General features: G+C 29.9%; 2 protein-coding genes across 2 annotated transcripts; one reads left to right on the top strand and one right to left on the bottom strand.

Moving 5' to 3' along the window:
- Positions 1–10,900: 10,900 nt before the first annotated feature.
- On the bottom strand, positions 10,901–12,869 carry LOC108917409 (protein lin-52 homolog). Its single transcript, XM_018723972.1, has 4 exons — positions 12,829–12,869; positions 12,539–12,631; positions 12,375–12,479; positions 10,901–11,137 (listed from the first exon to the last, which is right to left on the bottom strand). The coding sequence occupies exons 1-4, from the start codon at positions 12,860–12,862 to the stop codon at positions 10,995–10,997; spliced, it is 375 nt and encodes a 124-aa protein (XP_018579488.1). The 5' UTR covers positions 12,863–12,869; the 3' UTR covers positions 10,901–10,994.
- Positions 12,870–13,139: 270 nt separating this feature from the next.
- LOC108917454 (probable protein phosphatase 2C T23F11.1) lies at positions 13,140–17,629 on the top strand. Its single transcript, XM_018724056.1, has 3 exons — positions 13,140–13,282; positions 13,430–14,052; positions 17,212–17,629. The coding sequence occupies exons 2-3, from the start codon at positions 13,434–13,436 to the stop codon at positions 17,556–17,558; spliced, it is 966 nt and encodes a 321-aa protein (XP_018579572.1). The 5' UTR covers positions 13,140–13,282; positions 13,430–13,433; the 3' UTR covers positions 17,559–17,629.
- The last annotated feature ends 8,029 nt before the right edge of the window (positions 17,630–25,658 follow it).

The following is a 25,658-nucleotide window of genomic DNA, read 5'->3' as shown; positions in this document are numbered from 1 at the left end:
TGAATGTCAGCCCAGATCTTGACTATTTTTTTTAAGATAAGTTTCGTAAGTCATTACGCTATATACGGACGGATTTAGATAATCTATTAACGCGTAATAAGACAGTATTGTTTACAAGCTTCATTTTATTTTTTTTTCTTGCACATACACTTGATAAAACTCCCCTATACTAAACTAGAAACAATTATTGCTATAATCCCCTAAATGACGATATGACATAACTAACATACAGTCTGGGACAAAAGTATGAAATAAATTAATTATTTTTGAAACTATGAAGCTTGATAACATTTTACATTAAAAAAATGTTCAATTATTTCTGCGTCATCGATTTGTATTTTAACTAGAACTAACTATAATTTTCAGATTCTTTCAGAACATAATTTGTTGATTGAAAAATAAATTTCGGTTAGTTTCTAAACAGATCTCGTAGATATATACTTTTCCTCCACACTATATTATATTCCCTTTTAGTTTTCTAAAGAACTACTGCATAATTTCTCAATATATATGATGATTAAGACCGATTTCGTTCCATTAGGCTGATCAAAGATTGCTCAAGTCACTATGTAGGATATCAAATTGATCGCTAGTATATGAAACTTTCCAGTTTAGCTTTTTTTTATAAAAACATTACATTACATACAGTGGTTATAAATGAGATACAAACATGATCAAAGAACTCCACCAATTATAAAAGGAGATAAATTTTTATGTTATAGCCTCAACAATACATTGTATGGGTAATTTCGTTTGAAAAAGCATAAAGCAGGAACATAAAACTGATGTCATTTTAACGGAAAACCAATAAAAAAATCCTATTACACACTTGAAGGAACATTTAATGAATATATTTTTTATTATGATTTACAGCTTTTTCATATTTCATATGCCTACTTCTGCACATAAGTTTAAAAGCTTGGTTTTAACCACGAAATAAACAGTATGGAAGGCAAGAGAATGAATAGTTAACAAATTTAAATCATTCAGAGTCAAGTGAAGAGACAATGTGGCTTTAGAAAAAAAAATTATTCATCCGCAAAAAAAACATTTTGGACATTTGTTGTACAGTCTTTCTGATCTTAATTGAAGAACCAAGAGGTTGGTGTATGTGCCAGGTTTGGTCGCTACGCCCAGTTGAAGACTGCGCACGCGGGCAAACGGCATATAACACAGCCGCACTGGGCGACTGGGTAATAAATCTCAGTTGTTGACAAATGGTCGACAAATTGCCTAGCATAAGGGACATAAATAATTAAAATATGTTATGGGCCAAATGAACATATAAAAGAAATTTTCTACACGTTATATACAAATTATTATAATTTTTTAGCAGAAAACTTTTTTAGGGGCGCCTATGAAACTCATAAAATTTTATTGCTAGGCGTTTTTATACATGTTCAACTGACTTCGGTAAGACTATAAATAATATTTTCCTGATTCTCAAATGCTTACGTTCATATGTACCTATTAGTTTACCATTTTTTTAACATCTGCAGTATTAACAAATATTTTTTAATAGATTACATCGTTTTTTGCAATTATTTTAATAGACGATATTATTTTATAGTCTATGAAAGTTAAATATGTATTTACTTGAAAAAAATAAACGAAACTTTAACCCCTCTGTTTTGAAAACAAAAGACGTTAGACCTCTCGTTTTTAATGTCCCATTGTTACTAAAATTTATGGTACTTTATTCAGAAGCATCTTGTATAAAGAAAACAGTTTTTGGGAAAATTTAAATCTGAATAAGAACTTTCCGATTTTCAAGACATTTTGAGAAAAAGGATGAAAATCCATATTTTTGGAATGCATATTATTTATCTGCTCACAATTTATGGCCTGTTGCATAATTCCAAATTAGTTAATTGCGTGGCTTACACATCACATTACACATTTATTAATGTAATGAAACCATGAAAGCGTTAAACAATCTGTATCTGCTTATTCTGTTTCATAATAATTAATAAGGTCGACGGCACATTTTATTTCAGACACTTTTTCTTTCATTGATAAATTGCCAACCACCGATTTACCCGCCAGTATCTACCCAGTACCTATTTAGATAGTTAGAAATAAAATATGATGGAAATTACTTTTTAACAAAAAAAAATATTACTCGTATGTACCTATCGCCAAGGCAAGCACCTGATGATTCATATTAAAGTTAACCCAGCAGTAACATAATTACCTTTATATATATTTGCGTTTTATCTTGTGAAAAGAAATTAACACATTCTACTTAAATACAGGTCATTATTAATTGCATAACATAAAACTCTTCCTTAAATAACTTTACAATTAACGGTAGATATATCTCTAATATTATCTAATATTTGCTTTCGCACCTAAAATTTCAAATATTGCAAAACTATCAGGGTCAGTTCCTTATTACACCTAATATTTTAGTAGATTACTAGAAGATTACATATATCCATAAATAGGTATAAAAATTAAAAGTGAAATTTTGTATCGAAGACATTTATTGGGCATATTATGCTCTTGTTCGTTTAAAACACGGAAATGTAACATCTCTTGCATTATCATAATTTAAGTAGCTTTCATCAACTGAAATGAGGATAATTTGCTGCAAAAAATATATGTAGGTATGAAAAAAAGCTTTTAAGTTGTCGCAACATGAAATTAGAGGTTATGTGAATCAACTAGTAAATATTTTACATATTTAACAAACTTTCTCTGCTTTGACAGACATGTAGGTATTTATTAAATTATATTAAACGCAAGTAACTAAAAATATTATCTACTAATATCTGGCTACACAATTCATGTTATTGTCTAAGCTACATAAACCTGTATATAAAGGGGTGTTCATTTGTAAGTGCACTTACATATTTCACTCTGTATGACATTGTGAAAATGCAGTTTAACATGCAAACAGTATAATTGTATCATTACTAATCTGGGGTAAAAGGTAGAACCATGTAATTCCACAATGACTTTGGCATAATTTATCTACATTGAATTTGGTTTCCACTTTGCAGCAATTAGTTCTGAATTTAATCTCATTCTCTTACAATTACAATCGTGCAACATACTGGCAATCGCAAATGGCTTTTTAACTTTTTTAACAATAACTAAATTTGAGTATAAGTGTTTTTTTGTTAAATTAAATTATCTGGTTACAATACAACATACAGGATGTCATACAAAATCAGGTAGAAACGTATGCAAAAATAGGGAATGCTGAAACGTAAATATTTAATATGAGAATCGTTTTTTGAACGAACTGAATTGGCTGAATAGTTTCAACATTTAGTCTACTACTACTAAAATTTCATATTAGCAGCTACTTTTTTACATTTGAATGACATAAATGAACTACTTAATAAAAATTCCTTGCGATTGGTTATATGTTTATGTTTAACCTCTATAGATTTTAAAAGACTTAATAAGACTTAACATTCCTGTATCTAATTGCTAAAGCTATCTACACACTATCGAACTGAACCACCGGACTGTCGTCGGGACAAACAAGACCCTTTTTCATTTTGTAAAAAAAAATTATTACTTTTCTCAGGAAACCACATAAACGTTAAGTACACAAATTGCTGATTATTATTATTCAAAATAGAAGGTTGCGGTTTTTACGAACTTTAGCTTTTTTTAGGGTAATCTGCAATCTACAGATTTTAAAGCAATAAAAAATATACAAGATGTTCTATTTCGAAAAATATAACTATTAAAAAGACCTCATAACTTTTTCTCAAGTAATAAATAGAAAAGTTGCTAGGATTACAATTTTTCTGATTTATAAACGTTAAACAGCATCTAACAATGTTATTTTAAATGCTCTAAGTATCCTTCTATGTAAAAATTTATAAAGTTACGAAGTTTTAATTCTGTTAAGAACCAAATCATTTCACCAGGTCCAAACATGCCTGCCATGATTTACTGCTATAAAAGTAGGTACATGCAATCGCAAACTGTGGTTATTATCCCATATTTGTTAAGTTTCATCTATACGTTTACACAGTAAACACTACGAAGTCGTGAAGAGTGATATGGGATATGTGAGGTCAAAACACTTAGCATAAATAAAGGGCCTAGAGATGTCTGGGTCTGGACTACTAAACAGTAGATACGTACTTATTTATTAACAGAGATAACATATGCAAATAAATAATGACGAGACATGTAATTTTCATCACCTTAAATGCCGAACAGTCGTCTTTTCATAATTACGGGAAATTGGACAGACATGTATTTGACAATTATTCAGTATTAAATATCATAATATTTTAGACACTACAAACACAAATGCATTATGTATTAGGTTTCAGACTATACTTGGGGCATATGGCAGGTTATCTTCACTCAAACCCCATTGTTAAAGAAAAGCAACACCTGCTTCATGCAGTTGGTGCCCTTAAAACGTAGATACCTAATATCCTACATATGGCGAATTATAATTATACTGACGATACTTAAAAATAGATAAAACAGAAAGCAGTTTTTAAAAACATTTAACATTTTCCCGAAGTACAAAGCTAAATCAAAATGAAAACTTGCTAACATCTGAAAAAATAGATTTCGCCTTTAATTTAAACAATTACTTACATAAATTGTTATAAATAAGCTACTGAAAAATTGAAATACATTAATATAGGAATATTAATACTTTTTTGACAAAGTAATATGGTTACCATTACCTCATTTGGTCCCCATCTAGAACCTACAGATTATGATTTATTCCATATACAACATTTTTGTATATCAACATTATTGATTAGTTATTTCATAAAGATAAATACACGTATTAACTTACAGTTAGTTATTTATTTATATCTCGATTTATATATATGCATAAAGGCATATTTTATTTATGGTAACATGCTCTAGTAAGCAAATTATTGTTTATACATACATTTAATGATATTGCTTTCTTCTTGCATAACCGTCATCAATGAACTCAATAAGAGGACAAGAAATACTGAATTGGTAACTGGTGTGGTGCATATTTCAAAAATCATTTTTTTTGTAAAAATTGCTTGCAAAATTGATGTTTTATGGTTAATAATCATAAAGCATTATGCGGTGCAACCAAAATTTGATTCTGCAATTGAGTGACAGCCACAATAAACATAATCCATTTTCAATCTTCAGTCTTTTTTATACAAAACGTCTTCCTCGAGATATATCAATCACCTGGACAAGTTAATTCCGTATCAATATAATTCTCAAGTTTGTCAATGTAGTCAATGGTTAGAATGTCTTTTAAGTTTAAGCCAGAAATACCATCTACATAAACCAATAAAATGTACAAGACGGGAAAATTTCATTCCATCTTCATACTCTTTTATAAATTTTGATAGCACGTGAAAGATCACATTTCTAATGCAGTCACGGAGCGCTTGATTTTATTGCGACTTCAGAATTCAATTGCAATATAATTAAGTAATTATTTACTTGTTACAAGATTGCATGACGGCTTCAGTGGGCGTTACAACTGGATTAGTTTTATTAGCAACTGTTTTAAAGGTGTTAAACAAATCGACAGTATATGCAATCGAGTTAAAAATTAGAAATTTGTCATTACAAACTTCGATCTCAACATCAGACTATTGCCCAGCAGCAGAGACAAGAATGCAGTCGGTATTTACACATCGTCTTTCATAACTTCCAAGTGTATCTGGTTTGAGAAATATATACAGGGTGTTACAGCATTCCGTCAACAAAATGCAATAAGAGCAAGTGGTTTTTTGAGTGAAACTAAGGAACAAAGTTAGAAAAAAGTTTACCTAAATACACAGGTCTGGTGGAACAAAACGAAATTTGCCACGAAACACATTAAATTTTATTGCTACGCGAAAGACATATAAAATAATACACAGTGTCTGGAAGCGAATGGGCTCTTCAAGGGTGGGCTTTAAGTTACAAAAAGCATTTTTATTTAGTTTTTTTTAGTTACCTATAAATATATTTCAATGAAATCTTATCTGAATGAATTTATCTGAACACGAGATTATAATTTTTTCCCTAAAACATCGGGCGCAAAATATACCTTAAACAGTTTTGTTTATTTGTCACATATTTTTGTTGAGATTTTTAAAAATCAGAATTATTTTATGTAACCCCATTTTATTTACTGTAAAAAAGGTATATTAGTTCATTTCGCTAAAATATTGAGGAGTATTCTACTGCATTTCACTTTTTTGCTAATTTTGTAGCTAAATTTAAAAAATTTTAAGACTTTTTTATGGACTTTTGAATGTAGTACATATGACTAAATTATATTCACGGGTTTATAACCGAGTAGTTGATGTTTGAATGGAGGGTAAGTTGATCTAAATCATAAAAATTATTTAATTTCATTACAGATTTAGCAAAGAAGTTTAATTAGACTAAAATATACCCCTAAATACTCTCTCAAATCAGTTTATTTTCATCCTAGAAAGCTACCCTTGTACCCATCGCTTCAGTACTCCCTATATATGTATTTCATTCAATTGTACTATTCGTAATTATTTAGGACGTATGCCAAAAATTCTAATTAATATAATAGTGTCAATAGAAGAGCTATACTGAATTTAAAATTACAAATTTAGTTTCTCTTCTTCAAAGAGAAATAAAACCGTCATTCTTTTACAGAAGTGTAACGAATGATAGTGGGGGGGGGGGGGGGGGGGGGGGCGTTGGGGTGGTCACCCAGGGTCAAAAAGTTGGTGTCTAGGTCTTTTGGGGTTCGGACACATTATTTATTTGTTTTTCTGTCAAGTCGCCCTTAGAGTGTGAAATTTAATGCTCTTAATTTTATCCAAAAAGTAACACTTGAACTTGGCAAGTAAGACCAAGGCGCTCATTTTTGGGTCTCCATTATTTACACATTTTGGAAATTATATGTATACCTACTTCTTTTCTGCTGCCTAAAACTTTAAATCAAAATACTGGAATAAAACATACTTGTCAAAATTTTTATTTTTTAAATGGCACTTTGATTCTGAAAAATTACGCCTACAATACACTGTTAGGCCTAAGTTATACTCTTTAGTCAACAATAAATTTTATGATAGTGTTAGATAAATAACATATTTTATTATAAGAGCATAAACAAATATCATGACTATTGTATAAAATCCTATTTTTACCCGATATATACCTTTAACACCAAAGAAAGTAGATGATTTTACTGAAAGTAAAAAACCGAAGTACCTGGAACGAAAAAAGCGTCCTTGAGAGTACCTATATTTGTCACTGCAACTTTCCCGTGAATGGATCATCTAGGTGTATGCAATAAAAAATAATAGTACGTTACGTAAAACCTAATGCAATGCGAGCGCAAACAAAAAAAAATACACTTACATCTTTTTTCATTCAGTATAACTGTAAACGTAAACCAATAACGGTGCCAGGATCTCGACAGTCTTATCACTCAGATTTCAGATTACGATCAGTAAAAACTTTATCCACGCACAAACCGGCCACAAAAAGAACACAAATAGAGATACAAACTTGGCAAACGCAAAACTAACTCTAAAGTTGGTATTGGTTTCTCGTTCATGCAATGCATTAAGGAGAATGTTGTTGCTCCCACTATTTCCTTCTTACCTGTTTTACGTGCGTCCTCTTCTAACTCGTGCTTCGCACGTATGAACAGGGGGACGACGAACAATAAAGATAATTGACGACAAAATATATTGTTAAGTGGGTATATACGTGTGAATTTATTTAAATGATACTGCGGAAAATGTCAACGTTATCTGCAAAATTGGTTTAAAAAAAAGATATATACCTATCCATAATTTCAATTGTTTCTTTTTAATACAAAATAAGTGGTTAAAGCTGTACAGGTAAGAGATACTTTTTCACAAAAGCGCAGTGGGTATAAGTATTTCCCATCTCATTGTCAATTGAAGAACCAAGAGGTTAGCAGTACGTACCAGGTTCGGTCGCTGACACATCAACTGGGCATTGAAATATTTGAAAAAGTTGTTCCCATATTTATTGAGCCATACCCATATACATGTCTGGTCGCCCAGTTGAAGAACGAGCGCGCGGGCAAAGGCGGCACAAACACAGCCGCACTGGGCTACCTGGCCATAAATTCAGTTGTCAACAAACGGCCTAGCAGTGCAGTGCAGCAATGCGGAATTTGGTGTGATTCAGGTAATTTTAATTTATTATAGGCACCTTCTATTAGTCATTCACGGAACGGAAAAAAACGAAAACCATCAATATAGTAAAATTGTTTGAGGACAAATATTTACAATATGTTGGCGTAATGAACATATACAGGGTGTCCCGTTACTTGATGAGGTCAAAATAATATCAGTTCTTCATATAAATTTTTTTGATACGGCCCTTCGTTAACAAGTTACGGGCCCTCAAAGGTGAAAATTAAAGTTATTTTCATTTACAGCCTCAAAACTATTAACGTCAGCAAGATGCAAATTTGGTGATCGACAACACATGCGAACAGCTTGTTTTTGATGTAAGTGAAACTTCATTATGCCCTGAACGTCAGGGACGGACTATGCCCAATGGTTAACAACCCCGATTTTTTGCATAGATGACGATCGCAATCTGCCGGTATCAAAAATAAGTTCCCTGAAGAATTTGCCAACGATAATACCCCCTTCGTTCAACTCGGAAAAATTAACAGTTTAGGAAATATTTGTGATTTTATATCACAGTGCACATCGAGTGGCGCCTCCACCATTTTTTGTTTTTAATTTTCAGTTGGACATAATTATTACGTTAGACCCGTACTATATTTTCAAAAAAAAAATAGCCTAGAAAATCCTACTGTGTTAATATAATTTTCACTATCAAAATTTGACAAAGGGACGCCTATAAAACTCATTAAATTTTATTGCTAGGCGTTTTTATACATGTTCAACTGACTTCGGAAATACTTATACAATGTGACAGAAGTGTATAATTAAACCCCTTTCTCTCTTTTACTTTAAAAGAAAATGGTATAAGGCAAAATTAAATACTTCTATCACAAAAAAATTGGGTATAATTGGAAATATGTATTTACCACAACAGATTGGATCTATCTTTAATAAGCCGGATATGGCGAAAAGTATATCTCAGCGGTCCACTAAAACTCTTCCAAAATATAAGAAAAAGAAATTTATATATTTATAAACAAATCATGAGAAATAAATGTTTTTCGGAAATTAGTTCCTTAAATCTATAGTTTATTCTTCAAATTTAATTATAGCCGAGTTATATTTATTAATTTGATTCAACTTAATTTTTAAGCAATTCAGAGAAATAGAGGCTCTGTATTTGAGAATATATAATTCTACCATTTTGCAATTTCAGGTTATTCAACAGTGACAAGCAAACATCTGATCACAACTTCAAAAAGTTTGAGAACCACTGTTTTAGAGAAAGACGTACCCGTATTCATACTAGTTCCTCGAGGAACAAGGATTCCTTACTCCATATACCTTATGACATGCGGAATACGGAATAAGGAACGACTATGAATACAGGTATTGGTTGCCTGTGAACTAATATGCAACATAATATCTAATCTCAATCTTCTAACACGTTGAGCATACAGTATTCTTTCATCTATATTTTCCGTACTAAAAGCTTTATCTATATGTAAAAATATACAAAGTATTGTTTTACAATCGCAAGAAAATTTCCTACAACTTTAATCTATATTTTCTAAGGACAAAAACAGATGAGAGTAGAATGCTACAGGGTGACGTAAAACAAGAGAACGTATTATTGAATGTTGATTTTTGGTTTTGAAAAGAAAATTAAACAGGGTTTCATGAAGTGCAGACGCCAAATTTTACTTGGTGATAAAACTACTTGAAATAGGAAAAAAATTTCTGCAAACACGAATTGAGAAATGCTTAATTTCTACATTGTGTTTAATTTAACAAAAATATATTAGTAATGCCATTATATCTAGTTTGAAAAATTATCTATTCGCAAAATATGTATACATGTATTTATATTAATTTACTAATTTTAAGGTAAATACAAATTTTGGAAAAGGTAAACCTTTAGTTGAATAATAATTATTAAACTGGTTTCTGCATCATCAATTTAGACCTGATATTTCCTTGGTAGAGGTTGTGAATCTGAAGACGAAGTCCTCAGACCTGTATTTATGTTTGTTGTGTGTAATGATTTGTGAACACGATAAATATAGAAGTACATGTACTGGCCAGAGCTTAATCTCCTGATACAATTTCTTCTGAAGAGAATATGTCTCTTGAAACACTAAAAAGTTTAAACCGATGAAGTGGCCATCCACTCAGAAATTATTTATCCCCTGACAACTGCCATGGAAGCTTGCAAAACAACCTTGTTCATTGTTTTTTTAATAATTAGTTGAACCCTTGAAGTTATATTAAAACAATAAATATTGTGGCGTGGCCTGTAAATTTTTTTTCTTTTTCCGTTGAAGCTCATAGCTGTAATTTCTCTTGATGATTCGAAAATATAAACCGTGTAATTTTATACAAGAAAAACTTGAAGGTTTTTAAATCGCTAGAACTTGGTAATGAAGCAGTTTCAATATTTCCATTTGTGAATTAAACAGAAAAAAATAAAATAGGTACTAAATGAGTACTTTTTAAAATTTTTGTGATACCGTTGGACATGTTATCAAATCAACATCAATGGTGATATAAAATATAAAATTTTTTATTATAACAGACTAATGCAAGAAATTAAAATATGTCTTCAAAAACCCTATTTGGTTTTAATTGTAAATAACCTTCATTTTATATTGTCACATAGTTGTGAAAAACTAAACATGAAGTGATAATGTATTAGGTAAATGGTAACTATGTACTTAGAACTAAGTCCTTATTCATTACATAGACATGGTTTTTTAATTTTTTTTTAAATATACCATAATTTTATAAAGAATATGTAAGGGTATAATAATAAAAAAACTGACTAATAATAATATATGAGATATATTGATACAATATACCAGTATACTGGAGTGCAGTTTTAAACTTAAATAATAGATATCACAGTTAACGATTACATCATTTGTTTCTCTTTTTATTAAATAAATTTAAATATTTCCCCCTAGTCACTTCCTTTGACTCTTCCACACCTAATTGGTATGCAATGTCATGTAGTTCTTTTACTTTGGAAATGAGACCTGCTGTGGATAGAGATGCCAATTCTGAAAATATTTGTTATACCTATTACTCAAGGAGCTCTTAAGAAACAAGCTTGCTTATATACATAACAAAGAGTATAAGTATTGTTGTATGTAAGAGTCATACAAAGCGTACTGTAAATAATGGTACATGTTTCACAGGAATCTTTGTTGTGTGAAAATAAACCGATTTATTATGAATATATATTGTATATTATTATTATTATATATTATTATATTATTATGAATAAATAAGTGAATTATCTTAAAAACAAAAATATGAACGAATTTTTTTTTCTTTGAAATATATATGGACGCAAAATTGTATGAAGATAGCTCAATATAAATCAGTTTATTTTCACACAAAGTTAATCTAAAAGCATGTACCATTATGGGACACCTTATATACAGTAGGTAGTAGTATTTAAAAAGGAGAACCATTTAACATACGTGAAAAAATAAACAGTACCATACAAGAGAAATAGATCCGTAGACAATGGGAAAATTGAAAAGTCAACATGCTTAATTAACAAGATCTTAGTCAAATGGAAATAATAAACTGTATACGTTCCTAGTAATATTTTAAATAATTTTCCAACACAATTTAATTTTGTAATCCGTTTACAATTAAACATGGCATTTTGTTGAAAATCAGTAACTGTATTTCTTTTCATATAATCATGATCCCAAATTTATAGTTGACGCTTATAAGCTTCAAATAATTGTAATTGTATTTACTTACTGTATAAATTTTATTAAACTTAATGTGTCTAATAACTGATAGATTAAGATATTAAAACTCAAAAATGCCCAAGTGATACCTATCAGCATGTTAAATGCCGTTTATAAAAACATGGAACATGAATGTTGACATTTTTCATAATAACATTCATACGCATAACTAAACTTATTCAACTGTTGCATATAACACGTCACTATATTTCAAAATTGAGAGCTGGAGAGTATTTGCGCTTTGAGAAACAAATAGTTAATTAGTTATTACCAAATATACAGTGTGTGTATAATAAACAAATTTCATTTCGTCTTAGATTTATACATGGCAAATTCAAAGAGCAAGTAGCTCCAACATTAATGTCAGTGTAAAAATTATATTATTTACACAACGTCAAATACAACTGATTTGAATTCAATAAGTATAAAAATTGTACTTCTAGTAGAAGTTGAAAATATGAGTATAGTCATTATAAAAAGAATCAGTGTCAGGTGCTGATAAATAACTAAATTTCCAATTATAACTTACGGTGCAAATAATTCTGATCCTCTTGGCTCAGCTCCCTAGAATATGGTAACTTTGTTGTGCTCTGTGGTGTATGGAAACTGTTGATAAAGTCTGTCACTCCTGGAACTATTTTTTTTCCAGAGTTGCCATAAATTATTAATATAAATTATATACTTTCTACTTACTTTTCTCAGGCCATAACTCTGGAGATGTTCGATCCAGATTTTCCATACTCAATAAACTGTGTCTCAGTTCCTGCAAAGCCTGCTCTTCTTGGTCTGTAACAATAAAATCGATTACCCTTTTTTTTGACAGCTCCTGGTAGGTTAGCCCACTGCGATTCATTAAATTAAAATAATCTAGTAATGTCTACTAATCGCTTTTAAACTTTTGTTCATAACGCGAAAGCTTGAGTGTTTGGAAGATTTTGTAAAAAACTACTTAATATTGTTCAAAAATATTAAAAATTAGTTACCTTGTTCAATGCTCCCGGGTTTCGTGGACGCCATCTTGCAATAGTACCAATTTAACGGTTTTGAGAAAGTTCCCTAGATTTTTAAAATTTAAAAAGATCTACAGTTAAAAAATAAAATACAAGTAAGTAAAACATTAATCAATATTTTTTCTAGTACTGAAATTTTGTGATATTCGTCTTATGTCAGTTTTCTATTGTAAAATATTTTTCAACACTTCTAATAAATTTTAAAACGGAGATAACTTTTTGTAAAGTCATGTTTAAAGTACTTCCTAGGTGACATTTAATTTTCTCTGTTGGTAAAATCTATATCGAAAGTAACCTAAATATTGCGTTTGTCTCGTGACATATATCTAAAATATACGAAATATTGGTTTTTTGAAGAAAGAAAAATGTTTGTTATTTGTGCGGAAGTATGTTAAAAATACTCTTACATCGCAAGAATCAAGTTTAGGTGGGTATCTAAGCAATATATTTATAATCTAGTGATTGTTATGTTTTGTCACAATGTTTACTTTCTCGAATCAGACACTTCTTTCGGCGTATGAGTAATTGCAATTGATTATGATTACTAATTATATGTAATTCTATTGTCTTTTAGCGCAATGGGTCAAACATTATCAGAACCAGTAACAGCCAAAGACACCGCTTGCTGCCAAGATTCCACCTTTAGAGTGGGCTCTAGCTGTATGCAAGGATGGAGAATAAATATGGAAGATTCCCACACTCATATCCTGTCATTACCTGATGATCCAGGAACAGCGTTTTTTGCTGTCTATGATGGGCATGGAGGAGCCAAGATAGCGGAGTATGCCGGAAAACACTTGCATAAATACATCATAAACCGAAATGAGTATAAAGAAGGCAACATAGCGGATGCTATACGACAGGGATTTTTGGAGTTAGATGATGTTATGTTAGAAGAGGATAGCCTCAAGAATGAACCCTCAGGTACCACCGCTGTAACTATTATAATTAAAGGTGATAAACTTTACTGTGGTAATGTGGGAGATTCCCGAGCAGTGGCCAGTGTTAATGGTAAGGCTGAACCTTTGTCAAAAGATCATAAACCTAGTAACCAAGAGGAATATGATCGCATTACCGCGGCTGGCGGATGGGTCGATTGTAACAGAGTTAATGGAAATTTGGCCCTTTCTCGGGCACTTGGCGACTTTGTTTTTAAAAGAAATTCCGAAAAGGGCCCTGAGGAACAGATAGTAACAGGTTTGTTTTATTTGTTCGTTTTTATGCATTGACTTTTGCAGCTTATTATTGTGCAATAGTGATTGCATAATTTTACATATACCTAAGTACTTTATATTTCTTTTATGTGCTTCGGTTTACTTAAATATTTTATGCAAACTTAATAATTTAATATTGCTGTTTTGTATTAGAAACAGAGATTTATAGTTTTATTGTAACAAAAATTTGAACATTAATAATTTCTATGTGGATTATATTAATTTATCTGTTGTACATTTTAGAATTTGTTTTAAGATTGGTTTATATAAATTATTTTAACATAACCTGTACTTCCTGCTTCAACGGCTTGATGATGTCATTATGAAATGATCTATTTTAAAATTCATTAAAAAGTAGCTGAACTAATCACTTTATATATATATATACCTGAAGTTGAGTTACAATAAAAAAAATGTATATAAATATAATTTATCATATATAAATACATCTTTTATGTAACTTTTAGCTAATAATATATTTTTCAATTTTTGTATTATTTGTTAAAGAAGTATACTACATATTTTAAGTTGCCTTTTTGGAATATTTCGATTCCTCAAAAATATTAGTTAATTTTTACCATTTCTAATATAAATTAAAAGTACTTTTCTGACAAGTGAGGTTATGTTAAGTAGTAAAAGAACATGTTATTTATTCGGTGTATCCCTGCAGTTGTACACTTTTTGAATTATCATTTAAATTGGTATTGTCCTATTATATTACTTTGATTTATGTATCTTGAGGTTTGTGACATACTTATGAGTCACCAGTTATTTTTAGAAATTAGCATTCCATTTTTACGGTACTTATTAAATGATTTAATACAAAAGGCAGGTAAGTGTTTTTCATATATAAGCTGACACCTGTACCTTGATTATTTACTACATTGTTTGATTCTACAGATTATTATTTAAATACTTTCAAAATATTTAATGTTATCTAGATAAAACGAACTAAAAACAAAGTTAATTAAGTAGTATATAATAGTAATATTGTTAAACAAAAAATATACAGGTACAAGTTTTCAATGATTTAGGTATATATTTATTATTATTACTACATTTTAATATTTATCATTTTAAAACAACCATCGTTAAAGAAGCTAAGTGAAGTAATAATCCAGCTTTTTCCATTCTTTTTAAAAATTTGCAAAATTCCATTATAAAAAAAAAACAGTTGCACCATTATTGCTGTGAACTGTGACAAATCCAGATTTTTAATATATTTAAATAAATCTTTAAGTTATTTTGAGTCGTAAGTAAAAATCTTTCATACTAATTTCATAGACTGGTTTTTGTATGAACTTTTTGTTTTTTTTTTTTTTCATATTGTATGTACAACTTGGATGTGTTACTTATGAATAATTGAATCCACAAACGTTTGTTGCGCACAGAAAATAACAGCAATTTATATAAGTATAATAAAATTAAATGAGTATTTAATTTTAATGCTGGAATACTTGTATATATTAATCGTGTGCCGATTTATAGGTGTATAAGTACAGTAAGTAAAAAACAAAGAAGTTCAAACATTTTTTATTAAGTAGACCCTAAAAATGTGCTATAATTTTTTAGGTGTCAATTTGTAAAAAATTGTAGCAATTTTTTTACCTCAAATCGAAAGATACCATGTTATTTAGCATCTATCAGCTTAGCCTATTGTGAATAAATATTAACTGTAGAGGACGAAATGTAAATTGATCATACAAAAGTAAAAATTGTCCCCTTTCTTATAGTTAAGAAAAAATTAAATGAATAAAAATAGAATAAATCGAAATGAATTAAAATATGCTTGATATAGAACATAATTTTTAATATATCATAGGTACATGATTTAAACTTTTTTAATAAAATATATTTATTTTAGTTTTATCTCGGATCAGTTTATCTTAAATATTTTTACAATATTGTCGAATCTGTTCTTTCACATTCTGAACGTTCTCATAATTTTATCTTTGTTTTTTTAGCATAATATTTACTTTTTTCTGAATTCAACCTGATTATAAATTTATCAGTGTAAATTTGTTTAATATTCTTTCTGAAGTATCTGCCTATCAGTTTTAAATGTTTACTTTTGCTATCAATGTAAGAGTATTAAAGACACGAGTATTAAAGACTAGTGGCATACACATATGCTACTACCTTTGTATGATATATGACACACATATATACAGGGTGCTACCTAAGCAAGGGTTTCTAAAATATTTTTCTTTCTCCCTGTTGCAACACAAACTATCAAGAATGAAATGAAAATTTGTAAGCCAAAAACTAGCCCCCCACTGCAACCTTCTGGTCTATTGTGGCTCACTCCCAAAGTTATAACATTTCACCCAACAGGTTTAGGGTATGTTACTACCATATGATGTGACACGTTAGCGGCATCAAGTTTAACTAAAACTACCCACGTGGATATTGCAAAATAAACGTTTGTTTAACACAAAAGTCCCCATTACATCAAAACTTTACAAAACCAATACTGTTCAACCATAGTTATGCGTAGGAAGGAGTTGGGTCATGCCACCTAGATCACAAAGTCACATTTATGTAAAACCTTGAAGCTAGTGTTCTGTAATTTTTCAAAATTAACTGCACTTTTAATTTTTGCTTATAAACGCCTGTGGTACTACAGTCTACCGACAACATGCTGGTGCCGCCAGACGCTTAGAAGGGTCTTATTTTAGCATGGTTTTTGTCCCTTCACGACAGTTTGTTTCAGGTTCTTTGGAGCGTCTGCGGCACTCGTTTATGTCACGTGGGTGCTTATAAGTGTCCATTGGCATCAATCGCATTAAAACATTCTACTGTACAAAGTAAACAGAAGAGAATGAGACATACTTCGAATATAGCTCCCTTATGGCAAAATAAACCAATAAAACAAAATCCTTCAGTTAAAGTCTCGGTTGAAGTTAAAATTTGTCCACAAAACACAAAAATGGAATTTTCTTTCTTTTGTCAAAATATTTTACAGAATATTTTAATTGTTTCACTTTTCATCTAACATTCAACTTATTAATAGAGAAATAAATGTGAAATATTTACTTTAGGTTAGCTTTATGACATGAATATGAAATTTCTATTTCCGATTGACGAAATCCGAACAATTTAACCTCGTCAAATAACCAATTGTAAGTTAAATATTTTTCAGCTTACCCTGACGTTGAAGAGAGAACTTTAACTCCCGATTGGGAATTCATAGTGTTGGCATGTGATGGTATTTGGGATGTTATGAGTAACAAAGAAGTTATCTCTTATGTTCGAGAAAACATTGCCAACGGTCTAGAACCAGAGGAGATTTGTGAGAATCTTATGATGCGCTGCCTTGCGCCAGACTGTCAGATGGCCGGTTTGGGATGCGATAACATGACGGTTGTAATTGTTGGCCTGCTCCATGGTGATACTTACGAGAAACTTCAAGAAAAGTGTAAAAAGCCAGTTGAGGATGATGAGGGGGAAAAATTTAAGGAAGAGCTTACCGCTGAAGACTATTTCTAACTTACAAATTGTAAATAAATCGTATTGTGTTCTATTCTGTAAATAAAATTGTATATAATACTTTTTACATATTCAGGTCAATCTTTTAAAGTGTAATTGTTTGTAGATATAGCCGAGCGTGTTTTGTTTTTTTTTTTTACTATATTTACTAGGAAGCCAGTGGATTACAAATAAAATGAGATGAATCTCGAACACCTCAGGAAGATAGTGTCATCTTAACTAGTTCATTTTTTACATCAAAGATAAAACTGTAACAAATAACGATTCTTACAAGGTGGGACAAGTTTTAAACTGTTGAAGATCATCAATTTTAACACAAGGTCATACTTAAAAATAGTTTAAAGGTCAGTCACGTAAAATAGATTTAAGTCGGTACCATTTTATTAAACATTCAAACTTAACACTGAATAGCTTATCGAGAAACATTATAAAGCATTTCTTCTTCTGTTCGTCAATTCTGAAGGACGTAGAAGAAGTAGTATTTAATTTTTTGTAATGGTAGAATAATAGGCATTTTTTTGTTGTAGAAACTAGAATTTGTAGGAATATAACTTTAAATTAGCTTAGTAACAAGTATTTCAAAAATTTGAATTCAAACTACAAATTTTCTGTTTTTAGAGCCACTGTTATAAAAATGTAGACAGCATATTTTACACCCTATTCGATAATAAAAAAAATGTTATATTTTTTATGGGTTGAAAATTATTGACTATATTTTTATTTATGTATTTTTAGACGTGTTTGTGTGGTAGTGGGTATTTTCCAATTTTTCCTATGTCCTTATCTAATTTGGATCTCAAAAATTGGAGATAATAACATTTAATTTTGTCTTTTCTCTGGTTATTTGTGTATATTGTCACCTGTTAAAAAAACATAAATATATTAAACTTTTGCACCAAAAGCGAAATGTCACAATGAAAAACAAAAGAAAACAAATAATGTAGCACTAATCGCACCTTATTTAATTAACGTTTCAAAAAGCACCATTTTTTTAAATCGATATCCATGTTTCTTTTTAAAATAATCGAAGCGCGTGATATAATGATATATATTTTCTAATTTAAAATATTTGATGCAATTTTCATGTGTAATTATTGTTAATTATATAATTATTCATTAATAATGTTCGTAATTGTAGCCTGGTTGCCTAAAAATGAATCAAATTCAAGAAAACAATCCTTTTAGCACGAGCACTTTTTTAAATCAACTTTTTTCACAGGTGGCAAACGAGAAAAAAACAAAACGTAAGTTGCAAATAAATAACTTCGATATTTATTTTTGTCATCTAGGTTTATTATAACTATAACTAACAGTAATTAATTTGTATCAACATTAAATTGCAAATTTGTGTTAAACATTTTGAACAAATTTAAACAATTTGAACAAATGTAAAATCAGTTCACAATGGAAGAAAAATAATGTCACTTACTGACAATTTTTTTGTGATAAAAAGTACTTGATACGACAAGGAATTAACCTATGTACGCTATTGAATGTTAATTAAATAATAACAGAAGGCTTGAAAAATAATTATAGCTAATTTGTAGTACTAGTCATTAAAATTAAAAAAAAATATATTAAGGTGTCGTAATGAGGTTACTGATGAGTGTCCAAATACGAAAGGACCCCGCAACTATCCTTATGGAAAACCGATCCCGGTCGAATGGTACGGAACTTTGCCAAATGATAGTCCTCAATGTGTCGATAAAAAAGTCCATGGGACTTAGGTCTGAAAAACTACTGTACTGAAGTTATCAAATCCACGTGCTCGATGACCATCAAGTCCAATGATTTGCGGGCGAATAAAAGCAAATACTTCTTCAAAGTGACCAAGCTGGCTGTTTCTTGGTGAATTTTTGTGTGCTGAATGCGAGTCCGTGGTCAAAATAGCTGTATCATCCTTCAGTCTTCAGAAAATCGGTGAAGCACCTACTGAAGAACGATATAGCGAAACGTACTGCTTGAGCAACATCTTTTGTTTTTACGCATGCTGAACACTTATCCGTCATCAGCATATCTGCAGCATTGCTGTCTTCAGAAAATAGCTGAAGCACCTTCAGAAAACTTGACTTGATGATCATCGAGCACGTGGATTCGATAACTTCAGAAGGCTGTAGCTTCAGAACGGTAGTTTTTCGGACCTAGGTCCCATGGACTTTTTTCATCGACACCATTCGACCGGGACCGGTTTTCCATAAGGATAATTGCGTGGTCCTTTATTATGACAGTTATCATTTCTACACAACTGTTGTGCTACAGATACGCTAGTTTAATTTGTAATGTGCTTTGTATAATGTCTGGTATTGGTTTAATGATTACATAATTTCATATGAGACAGCTGCATTTCGCTAGTGACTAAACTAATTCTCATACATTTTTAATTTTTTCTGTTACATAATTTTTATTGTTTTATTCGTTTAAATATAGGAAAAAGTTGCCCTTTTGAAATAAGGAATAAATAAAATTCAATGTAGTAGATTTTTCATTTACAGAGTGTTCCACTTAAGACTGTAACATCCTTATAACTGTTAGTTTTTCGATTTAATGCATTTTTTTTTAAATATTGACAGAAAAAATTGACACATTAAGGCCACCTAAAAATTTTGACACAAATTTTTTGAAATTGCTCGTGTCGATTAAAAAAAAATTCAAATGAAAAGGTTCATAAAAATATTATTGCTGATTTTTTCTCGTTTATTAAAATATTTAACCGAAGTATGAAAATAAAAAAGAAAAAATTACTAATTCTTTTTAAATGAAAATTTGACTTTTTGGGTTTAACCAACATTTAACATTTTTTATCATTATACTATAAAAAAATTTCTATTTAAGGAGGGCGAATAAAAGTTGGTTATAAGTATCTTATTAAAACTTTTTTATTAATTTAAATTTTTATCAATATTTTTTTAATATAAAATTAAGAGAGAATTATTTACAGGCACATAATTAAAAATTACTATAATTAAACATAAAGAAAATGAAGCAACAGTTACTCATGTATACAGGGTGTCTCGAAATTAATGCTACCAAATTTGGTCATACATTCTTAAGACAAATTTAGGGAACCCGTATTTTTGCCAAGTAGCCCCTTCTTTCGGAGTTACAGCCCTCTGAAATACGCCCCTAAGACTAGTTTTTTTTTTATCCAGCACCCTGTTGTACGACATTCACTAAATTTGGTACACAGGGGTTTTATGACATGTGGAATCTAATAGTGCTACGCTTTTTGGTGGGGAGCCCCTTAACACACTTTTTCGTGAGCCCCCTTGTCTTTGTCTTAGGTCGCATATTTGAATTTCATAAAAATTAGTTCACTAGAAAGCCATTGAATTTAGGAACTTTTTGTCTTGAATCAAGATATGCATTCTATCGCATTTTAACATTTTTCTCGAAAACATTGCGTTCTACGAAAAAAGTACTATGGGACAAATAATTTCTAAATTTAATGCCTTTCTAGCAAACTAATAATTTTTTAGAAATTTAAATACGGGACCAAGTTTTTTTGGTTCCAAAGTCAAGGGGACCCAAGAAAAATTGTCTTAAGGGGATTCCCCGCCAAAAAGCGTAGCACTATCAGATTCCACGTCATAAAACCCCTGTGTACCAAATTTAGTAAATGTCGTACAACAGGGTTCTGAGATATAAAAAAAATACTAAGTGGCGGATTTCATGGGGCTGTAACTCCAAGAGAGGGGGCCACTTGGCGAAAATAAAAAATACGGGTTCCCTAAATTTGTCTTAAGAATTTGTTACCAAATTTTGTTGCATTAATTTCGGGACACCCTGTACATATATTTTATTCATGTATTTAATAATGTTTGGCAAACAATTTTTTTCCACTCTACATACTAAAGTCTTAAGCTTCATGTAATCATTTTCACATTTATGTCAGTTTTATATGATTTACATTATTTTAACAACGGAATACATCGTTTATTCAAACAGGATTGTAATGTCATCGTTGTAACAAACTGTACAAAGTTTATAGTTATTTTTCAATGTGACTGTAAAATTTATAATGAAATGTTATGTCACGTATTGTTATATTCCATCTCGATAATCTGAATTATCATTAATTTAGATAATATAATAGTTGCTTTTGTGACATGGTAATTTTAATTTTTGCAACTAAATGGATGCATAACGCGCATTTGTGTAATTTTGTTAGGGCCAGTATTTTGATTACTACACTAAGTAATTAAATTATCAATAAACGATACATACATTTACATTCTCAGTCTAATCATTTGATTGGATAACCGTGTCGTAATTCTCAAAATACTGACCTCTAATAATGAAAATTGGTAAAATTAACCAGATTTTCAGGTGCACTAGAATCAAATAACTGATTTAATATTACATTTTAAAATTATTTATATACAGGGTGTCGCGCTTAAATGTGATCATGGAGTGCTCGTCTGAAGATGTATCGAATTTGATGAAATTTGGTGATAAAACGTTTCAAGGGATGCTGAATGAGAATACGTAATTTGTTTTTTGGAAAAAAAGTGGTTAATAGCAATTAGCTGTTTTGACGTCAAACAATGCGTCCTAGTTAGCTGTGTATTGCATTAATAAAAACAGCAGTATCACAGATAGATAGAGTTCTTTTTACCCTACATTATATCAAAGAAATTTTTGAAATCGGCCAGAAAATAAAGAAGTTACAGGCTTGTATCACATTTAAGCGCGACGCCCTGTATACATAGGCTTTTTACTTTAGGAGGGCAGAAAGTCAATTTCCTGTTTTATTTTTAGACAGACCATAAACTAGATAAACAGTTTCTTACATAATTATTTCTAAATGGTCTTATATATATAACTTTTGCTTATAATTCTTAAATTTAGTAATAATGAAATTATTGTCACCTTTTTTAATCTCTAAATGCAGTATATTTCTATTTTAACTCCTGTGCGAAATTGTTTGAACTTTGACTGTAATAGGTACTATACTAAAATTCCTAGACCGATAAGTGCCACAATCTCCCATCATTTTGGCGCATATTCCCTATAACCAACCTTGAAACAATTAACATTTAGTATATTTTACAGGAAAAATTCCTTAAATATTAATCAATACTAGCTAAATATTAAAAAACGTAAGTAGCGAAATATTTAGAAATGTCAAACGTAAAGTAACATCTGTCAAACTGTCATTTTTGCTGTTATATTGATATTTTCCTGTTCATGAAGTGAAAAGCCTTTGTATTTCCTAGTTGTGATATTTATTCTGCGAAATATCATTACTCGTTTTTTGTCACAAAATTTTTTTTTAGAATGTACAAAAATGTCTTAATTTTAATGGAGTAGATTATATATTAAGGTCGTTTGTAATTTTTGTGCCATTGTTGGGATGCCATTTTAAAGTTGTTAGGTTTATTTGTATTTGCTGTCAATAAAAGCATAAAATGTGTAGTGAACTTTTTTAATTTAGTTCAATATGGATATATTTACAAAATCCGTACAAATTTAATTACTTTCTATGAACAATTAACAGTTGTGAATTTAATTTAGTTTGTGTACTTCAGGATGATCTATGTAATTTGGGAAACGCATTTTTCACACAAATGACGGGATAATTAAATTCTGAAACTGTTGTATTTTCAATCAGTCCCTCAAATGTAGACAAAATAATTTTATGTATATATTCATTCACATTGTTTGATGGTGCTTTCCCTAATTTCTTTTTTTTATCGGAAAGAGTCTTGTTTCGATGCTACGTGAAAATCCTTTTATTTCAAGAGTTGAATATCACTTTCCTCAAATCGTTGACTTTGATAGATGAAAAAATCAATCGTTGGTGTTACGCAAATTTTGAAGTCACTAAAAATATTTGTAAATTGTCACAGAAATGTGATTCATTCTGCAAAATAACTAGGTATGTTCATTTTGAAGAGAAATGTTTCAATATACTCTTCTCTAACTGATCCGTTTTTTGTGTCATGGCCATCTTCGAAAAGTGATTTTTAACTGTCAACATCTCGAAAAAGAAGTATGGAGAAAATGCCAAATGGAAAAATCTTACAACCAAATCAGGGATGTTTCTGAGAAAGAAAAAGTACCTGAATGTCACTATGTGGTGCGAATATATGACTTTTGTCTTACGTTTGAGTGACAATCACTGAAAATAACATTATTTTCAGAATTTAATTATTTTCAGTTGTTTTTAAGAAAAATGGACTTCCTAAAATATATTGAACACTACTACGTAATCACCGATGTCTATATAGGGTGTGTCAAAAATAGTTGACAACCACATAGGGGTAGAAAGAGGGTGGAATTCTGAGACAAAAAGTCCATTGACGTTTTTTTGTCAAACCCACCCTTAATTAGTTAGGAATTAAATAAGGTACCCAATCAGGAGCACGCATTAAGGGAAGCCGAGCGGAAGCGGGTCGAGGCACTTTCCCGATACCCTGCTCGACTCTACTGATCGTACCATGGTTCTCTTATAGCTTGACATTCCCTTAAAGCATGCTGCTGATTGGGTACATTATTTAATTCCTGATTAATAAAACTCCAAACGATTTTTCTTCTCAGAATTCCACCCTCTTTCTACTCCTATATGCCCATCAATTATTTTTTGATCATCTGGTATGTACTTGAATAAATATTTCATAAATTCAGAACTAAATTTTTCATTATATTTATCCATAATAAATTAATTTAAATTGAGAATAACTGTTTAATTATATTTATGAATACGCATAGTAGAAATAAAAGCAGTGGCTCTTAAGTATATTATAATCGGTAGGTGTAATATTGAAAAAATATGATTTGGACTTGGAGCTGAAAACGATACTGATATAATGAACGCTTCTATATTATAATAGCTTCATATAAAATTGTTTGGACCCAGTGTCCATTTTTCATTTGATATTTTATTCTAGTCGACAATTTTGATTCTTTAGATTAACTGTATTCTGTTCAGAACTTATTCCTCTCTGATTGTACTTTTAACAATTTAACAAATTATAACACTTAAAATTTTTTATGCGAAATACACATCAGATACAGTAAATAGAAATGTGTGCTATTTTGTTCATTGCTGCATAAATAACTTTTATATTTAACGATGTTTATGTTACCATAAGAACTAATAATAGGAATAATAATAAGATGAGTAGATGTAATTGTTGAAAGTAAGAACTATATGTAATAGTTTATTAATAAGAAACATATGTACCTATAATGATTAAGTAATACCTGTGTAAATGTTGTTAATGCTTAAATTTAAAATGAAAGAGTACAAAATTTCAGTGAAATAAGTTGTAAGGAAATAACTCGTTATCTTACATGTAATCTGCAGGATTCCTTTCCTATGTGTTAATTAGCAATTCAGGAGAGAACTATTTTATTCACTTAAGTCAATTACGATACCCAGTACGTATTTCTTTTTTTTTTTGGGATATTTGTTGTTTTAAAAATGTCCCAAAGGGCACAATTTGTTAAATAACAATATTACTGCTAGTAGTTGTATAGTTTGTAAAGCACATTGTATGTAGTAGATCTTAAGTAATTTCATATATAAATTTGTGATAGTCATTCTGCATATACATAGTTATTTTACTTAGACTGTAACAAATATACAAAATACCTTTTTGTTCTTGTATTTAACAGTATTTTTATAAGAGTAGTAAATAAATTTAATGTAAGTATAAAAATGTATAAAACACCGTAGCTTAACTACAGCTTTGGTAATTCTATTTCCATGTTGCTGAAGACTTTAATACGTGCAAATACTTAATTTCTTTTTAATGTATCTAAAAAATAATTTTCAATTTTGTTTTATATTTTAACAGCAAGTTACCCTTTGAAAATTTTTGTAATGTACTGTTGTATTGATAATAAATAGCCCCATTTTAATTAGTTGCAGTTTTTATTTTTTCATCCAAACAACCAATGGTCATAGTTTTTAAAAATTATGTTTCATTTTTAGCTCTCATATTTTTACTTTATTATAAATATATTAAGCTTTTTTCATTTGAGAGGATTTCTTTAGGAAAAAATCTCTTGAATTAGCTTATCATTTATAATAACGTAAAAATACAATATATAGGGTGTTATGAAATATTTAATAAAAATATATATATATATATA

The sequence above is a fragment of the Anoplophora glabripennis genome, unplaced genomic scaffold, assembly GCF_000390285.2.
Source record: "Anoplophora glabripennis isolate ALB-LARVAE unplaced genomic scaffold, Agla_2.0 scaffold4, whole genome shotgun sequence".
NCBI classification, from domain to species: domain Eukaryota; kingdom Metazoa; phylum Arthropoda; class Insecta; order Coleoptera; family Cerambycidae; genus Anoplophora; species Anoplophora glabripennis.
Note: the sequence above shows the minus strand (reverse complement) of the source record. Positions and strands in the feature narration are given on the sequence as shown.

What these genes read in the sequence shown, in the direction of transcription:
- LOC108917409 (XM_018723972.1), bottom strand. Translation starts at nt 12,862, where the DNA reads ATGGCGTCCACGAAACCCGGGAGCATTGAACAAG. An exon ending in ACCCGGGAGCATTGAACAAG is followed by an intron (nt 12,632 to 12,828) that starts GTAACTAATTTT and finishes TTATTGTTACAG; the next exon opens with ACCAAGAAGAGCAGGCTTTG. An exon ending in AGAGTTATGGCCTGAGAAAA is followed by an intron (nt 12,480 to 12,538) that starts GTAAGTAGAAAG and finishes GAAAAAAAATAG; the next exon opens with TTCCAGGAGTGACAGACTTT.
- LOC108917454 (XM_018724056.1), top strand. Translation starts at nt 13,434, where the DNA reads ATGGGTCAAACATTATCAGAACCAGTAACAGCCAAAGACACCGCTTGC. An exon ending in TGAGGAACAGATAGTAACAG is followed by an intron (nt 14,053 to 17,211) that starts GTTTGTTTTATT and finishes AATATTTTTCAG; the next exon opens with CTTACCCTGACGTTGAAGAG.